Here is a 13062-nt window from a genome sequence, read left to right as displayed (position 1 = left end):
CGAAGTCGCTACCTTCAAGCCGGAAGGCTCTGTGCCACCCAGTGAAGGAAGCATCTTTATTAGCAAGCAGCAACGCACCGCAGAAGAACAAACCACGCGCAGAAGCGGCAACTTGCATCTTTTTAGAATACATCCTAGTTGAGTATCGCATCAACAGCATATAACTATGTGAAAACGATGGTATCTATAGTAAGAAGAGGTACTGGTCTATTGATACTTATATGTGTTTTATATGTATGTATTAAACGACTCTTCTCTAAAGAGATTTTCTTTGAACCTGCTCTACTATCATAGAGACAAAAGAGTTCTATTACTTGCTTCTGTGATTTTCATTTTTGTTTAGTCTGTGGTCACTATATGCATCAAGCTCTTAGCAACACTTATTTATAGAACTGTATATTAGATCAACGTCTGTGTCCAGATTGAATTCTGTGAATCTATCCTTACCTCCACACTTAATTCTGTTGTTGTTGGATTAGAGATTTGCACGCATTCCTACGTATCCAAGCGGCAATGCCACCTGTACATTAGTCAGCAGGATCCAGCCTATGTAAGGGCCAGATCTGCCAGATGTCGAGGACTTAGAACATTTTCGGCAACAAATACATTGACGGTCAACCCCCTATTATCGTGTACCTCCAGCAGCGCGCGAGCTATTCCGATAAAAATCTTTTTATTAGGGGTGAACCAAAGATGTATTTTCCGTGATTGTCTTCCTAACTACAAGACTTGGCTTTCGTACACGAGATATATGATCTCGTACGTCCCTGAGTCAGTTCGGCATGAATATACGTTGATCCCCTCAATGGATAACCGAGGGCCGAATATCCAGTCTGTGCCCTCTGCCATGTTGTGTGTCCTTGAGTCGTGCGTGTCGTACAACCAGCCGGTGCTGTTATTCCAACAGTTGTCTAAGAAATCTAAGCTAAAACAGGTTTAAAGGCTAGCTTTGAGCTAGTGAAAGCCATTTTTAAGGTGATTCAGGCACCGGGTTGAACGTTAGATGCCCCAAGTCTGATCTACTGTAGTTTCTTAAGCAGGCCATTCAGCGTGCTAATGGCATACTCTTGTGATGTAGACTTTGTAGACCTAAAAACTGGCCACTTCCTATTGAAAAATGCAGGGCCCGGGGAACAAATCAGGAATTGGGAGGATAAGAAGAGGGAAGAGGCTTCGTTAGACCCGACCACAATATACAGTAAAAACCGGTTTCCTTTTCTTTGCTTGATACGCCATTGTATGCGGATGAACTGATCTGTTTTACTAGCAGACTGAAGTTGTATAAAAGTCAAGGTACAATTCCCGGATTTCAGAACTACTAGGGTCCCGCCACACAAAGGCCCATCAGCAGCTAGTGCCGAATTACTCCTCCTCAAATCCCACCAACTCATTCGACTTGTCCCAAAGCTTGCTTGCGCTTTCTTCATCATAAGCCCAGGCGGCATGTCCAGACGCCCCTTCCTGCCACTTCTTGCCGACCGGAATCGGAGGATCCACAGCACAGTTGTTGAGATACTTTCCGCCTCGGCCTTCCCAATCCTCGCTCAAAGCAGCATAAATGGTCGTAGCCGCTCCCTGAGGCACGCTCTTGAGCGCGTTTTTGTCATCCTCAGTCATCGATGCAACCCAAGCTGTCGTGTCCATGTGATTGGTTAGGTTGGTAAAGATTACACCCGGGTGTAAGGAAAGGGCGTGCAATCCTTCCGAACCATAACGCCTCTCGACCTCGTTAGCAAAGTAGATGTTTGCTGTTTTGGATTGACCATAAGCGATCCAAGGGTTGTAAGGTTCTTTCTCAAAGTTGATATCATGAAACCGAATGCCGCTGTCGTTGTGCGCAATTGAAGAGATGGCAACCACGCGAGAATGGAAAGAAGGCGCTGTGCCCGCAAGGAGTGCAGGCTTCAACAGCTGGAAGAGCAGAAAGTGGCCCAGGTGGTTGGTGCCGAACTGAAGCTCGAAGCCATCTTCGGTCTTTCCCTCGGGCGTACACATGATGCCGGCGTTCAAAATAAGTAGATTTAGTTTGCTGGTCTTCTCGAGGAAAGCCTTAGCAGCCGCGCGCACGGACTTGAGAGAATCCAAGCGTAACTCAAGTGCGTGAATAGGTGCGCCAGACTTGCCGCCATCGCTTCCCAAGACGTCATCGATAGCTTTCTGAGCCTTGGTCGAGTCTCTAGCAGTGATGAAGAGTGTAGTCCCAGCCGCATGAAGAGCTCGAGCTGTCTCAAGACCAATGCCGGAGTTGGCGCCCGTCACGAGAGCGACCTTGTCCGTGAGCTTATCAACAAGCCCTTCGTCCTCAACAATTTGGAGCGCAGTAGGTCGAAGATCCCCGGGGCCCTTAGGCTTAGCATAGGCGGTAGCGTATCTAGACATTGCAGGGTGGTGTTGTTTTTGTAAGTTCCTGTAAGAAACCTTGCTTGAGGCAATTGAGAATTCTGAAGTTGTAATGAAAAGTAGTATTGAATGGGTTTCTTCGATGTTATGTTAGAGAGCGAACGACTTTTACTTATATCTTGGAAGATGGGATGGTGTTCATTGTGTGAGCAGTGTTGCCCGTGAATACACGGCGAAAGATAACGAGTCGGGGGAACTAATGCTTGATTGATAATCAGAACAGCCTCGGGGAAATAGTTGGCTGCTTATGAAGATTGTTTATTGGAACCATCGCTCGGCGTATACGTACATGTTGGAAGTCTTGATCCGATTCTTAGGTCCACTTGCGGGGTTCAAAAGTTAGGGTGACAGATTTGTCACAGGCACCGCTGGAAGATTCTGATCAGCCTTGGAAATGCGGTTTATAGTGCAGTATAGTACGGTGCCAACATTATTAATGCTGTTTTCAAATACCCTTCAGCATCCATGCATTTAACCGCTGGCGTTCGGCCTCCAGAATAGACCGCGAGTGGGGGTGGTAAGGTTAAGCATCTTTGCCGGTAATGAATTATGGCACACTGCATGATCGGTCCTTAGGATGCTGCCTACGTAGTCTCAACTTACTTTGTGACCATGCAGTTAGGAGTATGATATTCGGTACCTTTCTATTACAAAGTATCAATCAGCAACGAAGACGTTTATTTCTAAACTTAGATGAAACTTGCCGGCCCCTTAAACTTCGACCAAAGCCAAGCGGTCGCGAGTTGGCGTACAAGGAGACAATATTACGGCTCCACACAGAATATTTCTCGGCCACTTCAATAGCTTTTCCCATTCATCTCCGAGGACCTCAATAACGTGTTCAAGCAAAACCCTTGGCCAGTTCCGAGTGCACCAGTGCCCTTTTTTGAAGCTCATCAAGACCGAAAAGTGAGCCAGGATGACGAGAGCTAAGGCATCACCCTCCGAACACAAGTCCAGGAAGGCCTCGCGCACCTCAAGTCCCCAGCTCCAAACCGTCATGATCTGTCCGGGGTCTTCGGGGGTACTTAAGAGCGTTGCAATTTTGTGGAACAGTAATCTAACGGCATGGAGGCATGCCGACCTCTGTCTTCCGTCAAACCGATACCCAATGCAATCTTCAAGCAGTGCTAGCTGCGGAAACCTCGCTTTGAGATCTTCCGTGACTTCTTGCTTACCGGCCCCAAAGTTACTCAGAAGCCACGCGTCCGAGGTTACCAGTGAAGCAAAGTTTTGTTGAATAAAGGCCCTGGTACATCTGTTGAACCGGATTCCATGGATGAGCTCCTGGACGGGGTTGAACTGGGTCTGGAGGGAAAGTACGCGAGCGGGGCGCAAGACAGGCTCTGCTGCCGCATACATTGAGGTGAAAGCGGAGAATCCCACCAAGGCTCGATATTGTGTCTCGTCAAGAACCTGGAAGTGTGGCCTGGCCCGGCTAATTCCGGCCTGCTGATGGGCAATGGCCCGAGTATACCACTTAGTCTGGGTTCGATCTTCGCTGAAGAGTTGGAGGGATGCAATAGCAAGTATGCTGTTTAGCAAGTAGTGGTGAGAGAAGCCTAGACGGACAAAGTCGTGTTGCATATTCCTTATGGTATCTGAATGTTCGTCTGTGACAGGATGCTGGTGCCAGTATTCCAGCAGCTCGAGATCAGCCAGACTATCTTCATTGAGCGGTGTGGTTGTTAAGCGGGGAGACGAAAAGCTACACGAGATGTTTACCCGCTTACAACTACCACATTGAGGATGGACCTCATTGCACTTAGGGTGGTCAGCTCTAGCACAAAACGTAACCAGTAGTGGCCCCTGAAAAAGCTCCGTACCTTGTAGTGCCGCTCTTTGCATTGCACACAGCCTTCCCGAGACTTAATATGCGCTTTACGCTTTCTCATCATATTTGTGAAGGGAAGGCAGCTCAGGGAGGGTAAAGCTGGATCGTGTATGGTAGACGTCAGAGGTCTTAACTTAAGGTGCCGTATCAATACGGTGATTGATTAACTGTAGCGGATGCGATGAGTTTAAATTGTGCTCCGCTACCTACTAGTCTGGATCCATGTGATCGACTTGGCTTTAGCTATGTGGGCCTTGACCGTATTGATACGGCTAGCGTTGCTCTGCTTCTAGGACAATTTGAAACCTTGAACTATTCAGTGGCCCCCAACCTTACACTGACTCATGAATGTTTCCACAGTATATGATTGGAGTAGCGGCGCCAAGCCATACCGGAACAACCCTGATGTGCCCCAATGTTTACGGACATTGTTATTGATTAGCGAGCTTGTAGATAAACCTAATACGTCGTTAATCACACACTACGTACATATAGCCGGCGCTACCAGTAAACTGGGTAGATACCGCTGTTTTCACGCATCTACTGTCCAGAGGAACGGGTCCCTGCTGACTAAGGAGGGAGAACAACAGGGGAGCACCCTGTAGCTTCCTTTTGTTCATGGCTGTTGGAAGAGGGGGAGCACAGCCCGGTTAGCCTCAGCCTGGAAGGTGGGGCCAGCCACTCAGCAACAACGAGGGGCATACCCACTTCACCTTGCTGCTGACCGTGCAGTTAGATCTCCCATCTTCATACACAATACAACTAGCAATATCACCACTTTTGACGTGATCGTTGCTATCGACTCGTACGAGTATCACCGCTTGTGAGACCAAAATCGATCAATACATGTAGGATTAATGACTTGATTACTAATATTTGCTATATAATAATGATAAGAATGATGACGATAGCGCGACCAGCGACGAGAGTAATGATAATTAGATGGTCATTGGTTAGGATGCATATAGTAGTGCCACCCATGGATTGTTCTCTTATTATTTTTTGTGTCCAAGCATGTTAGTACCCTCAGAATGTCAACATTTGGATGAAGGTTAAAGGCTTTCTTCGTAGCCTCAAATCCTAACGGACCTACCCGCGCGCTATCGGTACGAATGACAACGTTCACATGATCCCAAATTATAGGGATTGTTGCTAAAGAAATCGTCTTCCTTCTCATCATGTCGGACTCTGTGTTTTACAAATCTGTTTGCGGTCGAAAGAGGGTTTCTTGTGTGTTAATCGAGGCATTTTAACTGGCAACTTTCATAAGGGGCCTAAGATGGTGACCTACATGACAGGTCCTGATTGCATGTGTTGAAGTAGAATAAAACGAAGGTGAGACAGATAGGCAGGCGGTTGCCTAAATCGGGGCATGCCTGTTTGCCAATGGAGTTAATATGAAACCCCTTTACGGGCACGTTGACCCGCGACCCGTCACTGGATGTGGAAACCCGTGATATCGAATTGCACCAATTGGACTGGATGTTTCACAGCTCAACCGGTGGGATCAGAACATCTTCGAGCTCACTCTGCGAAGCCCGCCTCTGAAATAGGGGAGGCAGTCACCTTGGAGTACCTTCCGCCCTGAACGCTGCCTCTCTCTTCATCTCTGTGCATAGCTGAGGCAACTGGCTAAGTCGCTTAAGAGGAAAATGCAGTCTTCCGTCTCTTGCAGAGGTTGGATACTACCTTCGCCGACTTCTGGCTCACTTTCGACCGCTGTCAGGTTCTGGTTTCGAAACTTGCTTCCTCTAAGGTTGAGAAATCTGAGTTCGATAGGAGCAGAGAGGCTGCAACTGCCACCGATGTTGCGGCCAGTGTTACGGTTTGAATCTTGCGAGCAGTCAAAATCACGCATGAAGATGATATTAACAGCCGGGAGACATACATCAATAATGCCTATGCTCGATTCCGCTATGCTACTAGTGCGGTTAGTTCCTGCAACGGTCTAGAAGCAGCAAACAAGGGACTGGAACACATACCCAAGCAAATTGAAGCGAATGAAGTTCACCGGCTCGTCATCGGATCTCTGTAGCTGCACTACTAAAATCATATGGACGATGCTTGCTGCTGTGGCGAGTCCTCCTACACTGAGCATGATCATGACCTTGAGGCGCCTGGCCCACAATATCTTGGGAGTCATTGCGACAGAGATAGGTATGAACAGGACCGCTAAATCTGTGACGGCGCTCATGGCAGTATCGGCGACGGATATCGCACGTCGTTTAAGACATGTTGCCTCTATCGTTGAGTCCCAAAACCTTGCTATTGGTCAGCAAATGAACGTTTTAAGAAAAAAAGACTGGTAGGTAATAGCTAATCACAAAGACAATGATAAACGTTCCAAACGCCGTTTTCCCATGTAACCGGAAGACGCGAAGAATGAAGAGAAGAAGAGCAAGCTTCATGAAGTAAGAGTTAGGACCGTACACAAGGGTGTCGGCGTACAACTCTGAAGAGGATGCCAGCTCAAAACTCTTTTCTCCGTGAGGAAAACGCTATTCACCTTCTCGAACCCGATAATTTCCTCTTTTGAGATCTCATATATGTAAAACGACCACCACAATGATGCACTATATGTACCATCCGTCAGTAGAAGAAGTAATCCTGGGTGTTGCTTGTTACTCACGAGCGCCGTGACACCATAAGCAAGATATAGTACCTGCTGAAGCATGAGTCCTCGTAATTCATCGGCGGTTGGCTTCTAGGTCTCCTACCCAAGTCACCATGGACGCCCCTAAAGGATCATCGATTTGCCGATTTATGAATTGCCTAGAGGCATGTGCGAGAGCCCACAATCATCCTTGTGGAAAGGGGGAGCAATAACGTCTTCACGTACAGACGCAAAAACATGAACAGGCTGACCGATGTGGGAACCTGTGACACAAGATTGATCGTTTGTAAAACATCGGTGGGATGCTGTAAATTGGGCGCTACGCCTTCTGGCGGGAGGACAGCCCCCTCCTGATTAGACATATCTTATCGAATACCGGAGAATGTGGGTTAGCCGGTAATACTAATGATGGCTGGATTCGGAGCGAAGACGGGCACGGTATAATTATTTAGCAGATGAAGAATCGCTGGCAAATAAGTCATGTCATTGAGGCGAGTCTCGGAGAAATGATATTTTGATGTGAGTGTACGTGAAATTGTGCGGGAAGAGATTCCTGTTGACTGCAGTTTTGTGGAATCTAGGGGAGCTTCTAGCTTATGTTTCTATGGGCAAACATGGACCGCGAGAGTTGGCTATAAAATACAGAGCAAACATGGCTAGATCTAGAGAAATTAATGTTGACTGGCAACTTCAGAGGAGAAAGTCTTTCATGATGCGCTGAAACACGAAACGTGGGGTGTAGCATCGGCTTTTCGAACTTCGCGGGACCTAACGCCCGCACTTGATAGTGTAGCTTGTGCACGGAACAGGCATTTTTTAGCGTAGGCTGTAGAAACTTGCTAAGAAAAGATACGCAATGTGGTTGGTGGCTGGAGATTACCGGACGGTCGACCGTATCTGCCGTATGGACCAAGTTGACACTTGTGGAAAACGCAGAGAATAACTACTGCTGTCCCTTGCGAAGTAAAACAACGGCTAGTAGAGGGGCGGTATGAGGTTTGAGGACTGGGCGAAGAATTACTTTGGACGACTGCAAGGCGAAATTAGTGCGTCGACGTCATAGTCCAATAGGCTGACCTTGTAGAACTTGTGACGTTGGTTAAAATGCGAAAGGAGTTCTGCGAGGACGTTACCACAACCCTGCCATAGAAGATATGGGACTCCTCTAAAAGAGGATCTAAAACTATAACATTACTGAAATCTTCAAATATAGCTGGTGTCACAACTCACTCGCAGCGCGTGGCATCAGTAGGGTACAGGCAACATAAAATTCGCAGCGCGTATGTACTTTGATACATGTCGGATATTGATGGCGATCTAGATGCAGCCAAGCTCTTGGAGACCATGTTCTACACGCACTCAGGGTCAATGTCACTAATCCGCATTCTGAACTTACACAGCCTCTGCAACTCGAAAGGTAGGCGATCCTGGGTGAAATTATATGGTTTCAAGTCATCTGATAAAGTCGAGTTGAGTGGCAGCCTTACTGAACAGGTTCTTTAAAGCTTTGAAGAATCTTTGTCTGTCTAAAGAATTTGGTTTTCTGCTAGAGTAGGATAATCCGGTATTCCCGTACTGAGTTAAGTTAGTGCTGTATCTGAGAATGCGTGGATTCTTTCTTGATCCCTGCGAGAAATGACGTGCTCAGACAAAATATTATGGTCTGGGTCACCAAGTGGAACTCGGAAATGTGTTAATGGTCGCGTTGTCCTTCTCTAGAGATCGAAAGCTGGTCAAGAGTTCAGGACGAAGGTCAGTAAGGAGAGTGACTTCCTCAGTACTAGATGTCAATATTCCAGTATCAGAAAAGCTAGCACAGGATGTTGCAGAAGCATGGGCGCGGACACCTTGGCGTTAGAATACGGCAATTCATCGTCGAGAACGTATAAGGTATACGTATGTCAACGCAGAAATCGCATCGTCTCTGCTTATCGGACGTATATAGGGATGAGGGTGGGGAAGGACCCAGGCCAGCAATCAGGAGCACACCAAAGCAAAACTCCTTGGGCATTACGTGCTTACTGTAGTTGTGTACCGCAATACTGCCTGACCTGACGTCTTAATTCCTTCGCGATGGTAGCCCGCAACTCTACATCCTACACCCCGAACTTCGGAGTGTTGATAAGACAAAGCTATTGCAATGCCCGATTTCCAATCACCGAGCACAGCTATATACCAGTGGAGCAGGCGCATTCGCAATATCGGACATTCCCGGTTCAAACCCCGGGCCCCATTTCGACGGGGCCGCCTTGAGTTGAATCGAATCAGAGGTTAAGCTTAATTCCATATCGCGATAGTGACTGTTCTACGGGTTCAAATATATCAAGAACCTCGGTGTTTGCGTTGTTCTTTTCTTGCTCTCGGTCTGTTTCCGGCTGGAATCTCGATTGCAATGGTTCCTCCTGCCTTGATTTTCGTTCTCATCTGGACTGATAAAATTACGTCAAAGCATTCCGAGATACGGTGACTTCTTAATCTCTACTAGGGGTCCTATGCTCGCTGTGTTTGTATAAAGTTCTAATGAGAAAACGGGTTCGGACCATAATGAGTCCTGACAGTCTCCCCGGCCGCATACCTAACACTACAAATCTCATCCCGAAAATCATCTTTTGGGCTTCTGCCACAAGATGTTCACCCTCCAACGATCCATTCTGGCACTTGCCGCCATTCGCGGCGTGTTCTCCGCATCTCTGCTCGGTAAGAATGGTACCGTCGACCGCTCGAATCTCACTGTCGCCTTGATCAGGGCGCCTCCGCCCAACTGGTCGCTCCCAATTACCAACTACGACTACACGGGCATCACTTTCAACATCAGCGAGGCTGTCGACTCCGGTATCAAGCTGATTAATGAGGCTAAGTACCAGGGATCGGATCTCGTCGTCTTCCCGGAGCTGTGGTTCCCCGGGTACGTTTCCTTCTGGGGCTAGCTGTCTTGTCTCGCAAACACCATCTCTCTGTCCAGTTGTAGCATCAAGTATAACGACTAATATGTTGATGAACAGGTTTCCCAAGGGATCGGACAGCCATTACAACTTCACTCGTGATTACCTCCCCTCATATATCGACAACGCCATTGTACTTGGCGATGCACAGTGGAATCGACTGATCGAAGCCATTCGGATGGCTCGCATCTACGCCAACCTCAATTTTGCAGAGGTCGATGGGGACTTCATGTACATGTCGCAAGCGCTGGTAGACCCCAGAGGACAGGTGCTGCACCATCGTCGCAAGCTTCGCCCATCAGGTGCAGAGAGGTATTTCTTCAGCGACGGAACAACGGATGGTCTCAAAGTCGTGCAGACCGACTACGGTCGATGGGGCATGCTGGAATGCGGAGAGTAAGTCCGACACTCTGTCCAAACTCGCAACAGAATCATGGTCTAGAATTGAAAGCTGACCGATCCGACACCCCCAAGGCATTTCTACCCTAGCATGACCTTCAACATGTACGTTCAACGAGAGCACGTACACCTGGCTCCGTTCCCTTACCTCGCTGGCACCGAAGACGACACCTCGCTCTGGTGGGAGAACGAGTGGATCAACACGGGCGCCGTCGGCGTCTACTCTGTCCTCAGCGGCGCCTACTCCTTCGTACCGGCAATTGGCGCCTCCTTCGTCACGGATCCCTTCGGCACTCGGGTAGCTCACATTAGTGCCAACGCCAGTTTCGATGAACACCCGATGCTGTACTATAGCTTCAACGCAAGTGGGTTTAATGACTCAGTCACGTACAATATTGACGGGCAGGCGTCGTGGGGAACACTGAGCCAAATAGTGGACAGTTTCCCGCAGGGAGTCCCGAAAGTAAAAGGTGACTTTGTCAAACATAAGAGCAACTCGATCGAGTACCTGAGGTCTGGACAGCTCATCATCCCGTCCTCCTAATAAAGAGCAGAAGATAAGTACGCGGAGAACTGGACTCCTGAAGCCCGTCAATGGTATAAAAAGGGATTGCAGATTCTATCTTTGGCAATGTGCCAGTGGCGAAACCAAGGACGGTCTCTTGTGGTGGAAGGGACAATAGGTTCAATCTCTATTCCACATAAGGTAACATGAAGGACACAACTACCTGATCACTCAGTAACCTAAATCATATCCAGAGCCACCAGAATTGTGCAACGTGACTGTTGAGATAATCATGGCAGTCAACGCCGCAATTATCTAGAAGATATCTGTCGGCATCATTTTGATTTGGTGAATGAGCCTAAACTCGTGATCAGGTGCTATGAAGACCATGCGCTACTAAGATCGCTGTTTCGAAGACTGCAATCGTGCGTCAAGTGTATGGAGTCCTCAAAGTGCGGTAGGGCCCTGATCATGCCAGCAACGAGCCGGAGATCCACAGTCTTTCTCTTCTTTTCCTCATCTTACAACACTTGTAGTCGCCATAGCTAGTTGCAAATACACTTGTCTTGGACAGTTACAACGGCAGAATAATGCGAGAAGATTGTATGCCAGTTAAAGGACAATAAAAATCTATTGGGCACATGGGAACACCATAAGTTTTCGATTCTTTGGAAGCATGTCGAAGTTTTAAAATAGAAATGTTAGTGTTAACTAGCTATAGGACAAAAGCTAAGCTTGTGGTCAGGCTCTGCAAACGTCTAGCTATTAATAGATTCAAGTTTTGCGTGAAGTTACTAGAAGAGCTTTAAGTAAAAGTGTCTTAAGTTACTTGAGCTGTGAGCTTCTTATGACCTTAGCAGTAGGCTGTAATGAGGCTATTGCTAGTTTATTAGCCACGCTGTTGCGTGATCCAAACTGCAAAGTTTTCATGACCTTAGTAGCAGTTGCAATAAAGCCATCGCTAGTACGTTAGTTGTACCATAGTGTTAGATTCAGTGAGGTTGTCGTCAGTCACGCTTATGGGGCTAGACAATAACTGTATACATAATGATGTGAGAGGGGCTGATGCAAGAAGATCAAGATAGGTGCCATCTGGAAACAGGGACATGGCCCCACATGCCACTGATATACCTATGGTTGTGAACTGATAGCAAAATGACAGGCATGTTGTTCAGTAGGCGTAAGCCGGGCAAATGGGGGAGCAGCCCCCGTCAAGGCAAGATGAAAATCGTGATCTCGATCATGGCTGGAAGGATGCGCAGAGGGGGGCCACACGCTGCACACCGTGGAAAGAGACCCGTGCGTCCGGCGCAAAAGCCTGCATTGCATACACGCACGTCGAGGTTTCTAGGGGCTGACGGCATGCAGAGCTGTGGTACATAGAGCGCCAGGAGACGCAGCACCTGTCCCCAATGGTTACACTCGGCACTTTCTCCAATCTTGCCTGCGCCAGCCGATCCAATGTTCGAGAAAGAATCTGTTGGAGAGATGACGGGGGGAAGGATGGGAAAGAGGGTGGAGAAGCATGCCGTTGGGGTACGACATACCTGGCCATTGGGACATCGCTAAGGCCGGCTCGGGTGTGTGGGTGGTTGATTCCTTCCTTCCTTCCTCTCTCCTTCCTCGAGCGAATGCTTGGGCAATGCGTGTGTGGTCAATTGGTTCTCCCCCACGTCATCGCCTAGACTCGGCTATCGTCGGGAGGGGTAACACTCAATCCCGAAGAGGGAAGGAAGGAGATAGCGATAACGCCTGCCTCCAATTCCGCCCTTTGACAATTGTGGAGTGGAAAGGGCGAGGGGAGGATCCTGCAACTTTTTGGCGGGGCGAACCTGTCAAGGTTCCAGGTTGTCGCAATCTCACACTCTCGGGTTTGTCGCAGCGTCTCTGTGGTCTTCCTCTACCATCTGCTGCATAGGTAGGTAACGACGCCCTTGGATCCTTGGCAACACGACTCCAATCACGGATTCCGCTTTTTTCGTTGTACTCGCTAGCCGCGAGAAGCAGCGAGGTCCCATTGTCCGGGCAGGCAACGCCATCAGCCACGTTGACTTCGGTCGACATCACCTCCATTGACTCGTTCAACCGCATCTGCACCCTGTCGACATGACGATGAAAGGGCGAAAAGGGCGTGCTCGACAGGGCGATGGAAGGGCGAAAAGGGCGCGCTTGACAGAGCGATGTCGGTCCTATTTGTCTTTCGTCCTTGACGATAAGCCGCCTGTCTGCATCCGGCCCGATCTTGTCGGTAACATCGGCCGCTGCGTCGGCTACGCATTGTTGAACGGGGGACATCGACACCTCAATTCAAGTGCAGCCTGTTGGCCTTTGGTCTTCCCATGTCTGGCGCAGGCGCAACCCCCGTCGG

General features: G+C 48.5%; 2 protein-coding genes across 2 annotated transcripts; one reads left to right on the top strand and one right to left on the bottom strand.

Moving 5' to 3' along the window:
- Positions 1-1362: 1362 nt before the first annotated feature.
- On the bottom strand, positions 1363-2379 carry ColSpa_04951 (short-chain dehydrogenase/reductase ATR7; the record flags this gene model as incomplete). Its single annotated transcript, XM_049271163.1, has 1 exon — positions 1363-2379. The coding sequence occupies one exon, from the start codon at positions 2377-2379 to the stop codon at positions 1363-1365; it is 1017 nt and encodes a 338-aa protein (XP_049127120.1).
- Positions 2380-9475: 7096 nt separating this feature from the next.
- ColSpa_04950 (cyanide hydratase) lies at positions 9476-10733 on the top strand (the record flags this gene model as incomplete). Its single annotated transcript, XM_049271162.1, has 3 exons — positions 9476-9753; positions 9851-10186; positions 10265-10733. 3 exons carry the CDS (start codon positions 9476-9478, stop codon positions 10731-10733), a joined length of 1083 nt encoding a protein of 360 aa, XP_049127119.1.
- Positions 10734-13062: the final 2329 nt, after the last annotated feature.

Source organism: Colletotrichum spaethianum (assembly GCF_022836535.1).
Source record: "Colletotrichum spaethianum MAFF 239500 DNA, contig11, whole genome shotgun sequence".
Lineage (NCBI taxonomy): Eukaryota > Fungi > Ascomycota > Sordariomycetes > Glomerellales > Glomerellaceae > Colletotrichum > Colletotrichum spaethianum.
Note: the sequence above shows the minus strand (reverse complement) of the source record. Positions and strands in the feature narration are given on the sequence as shown.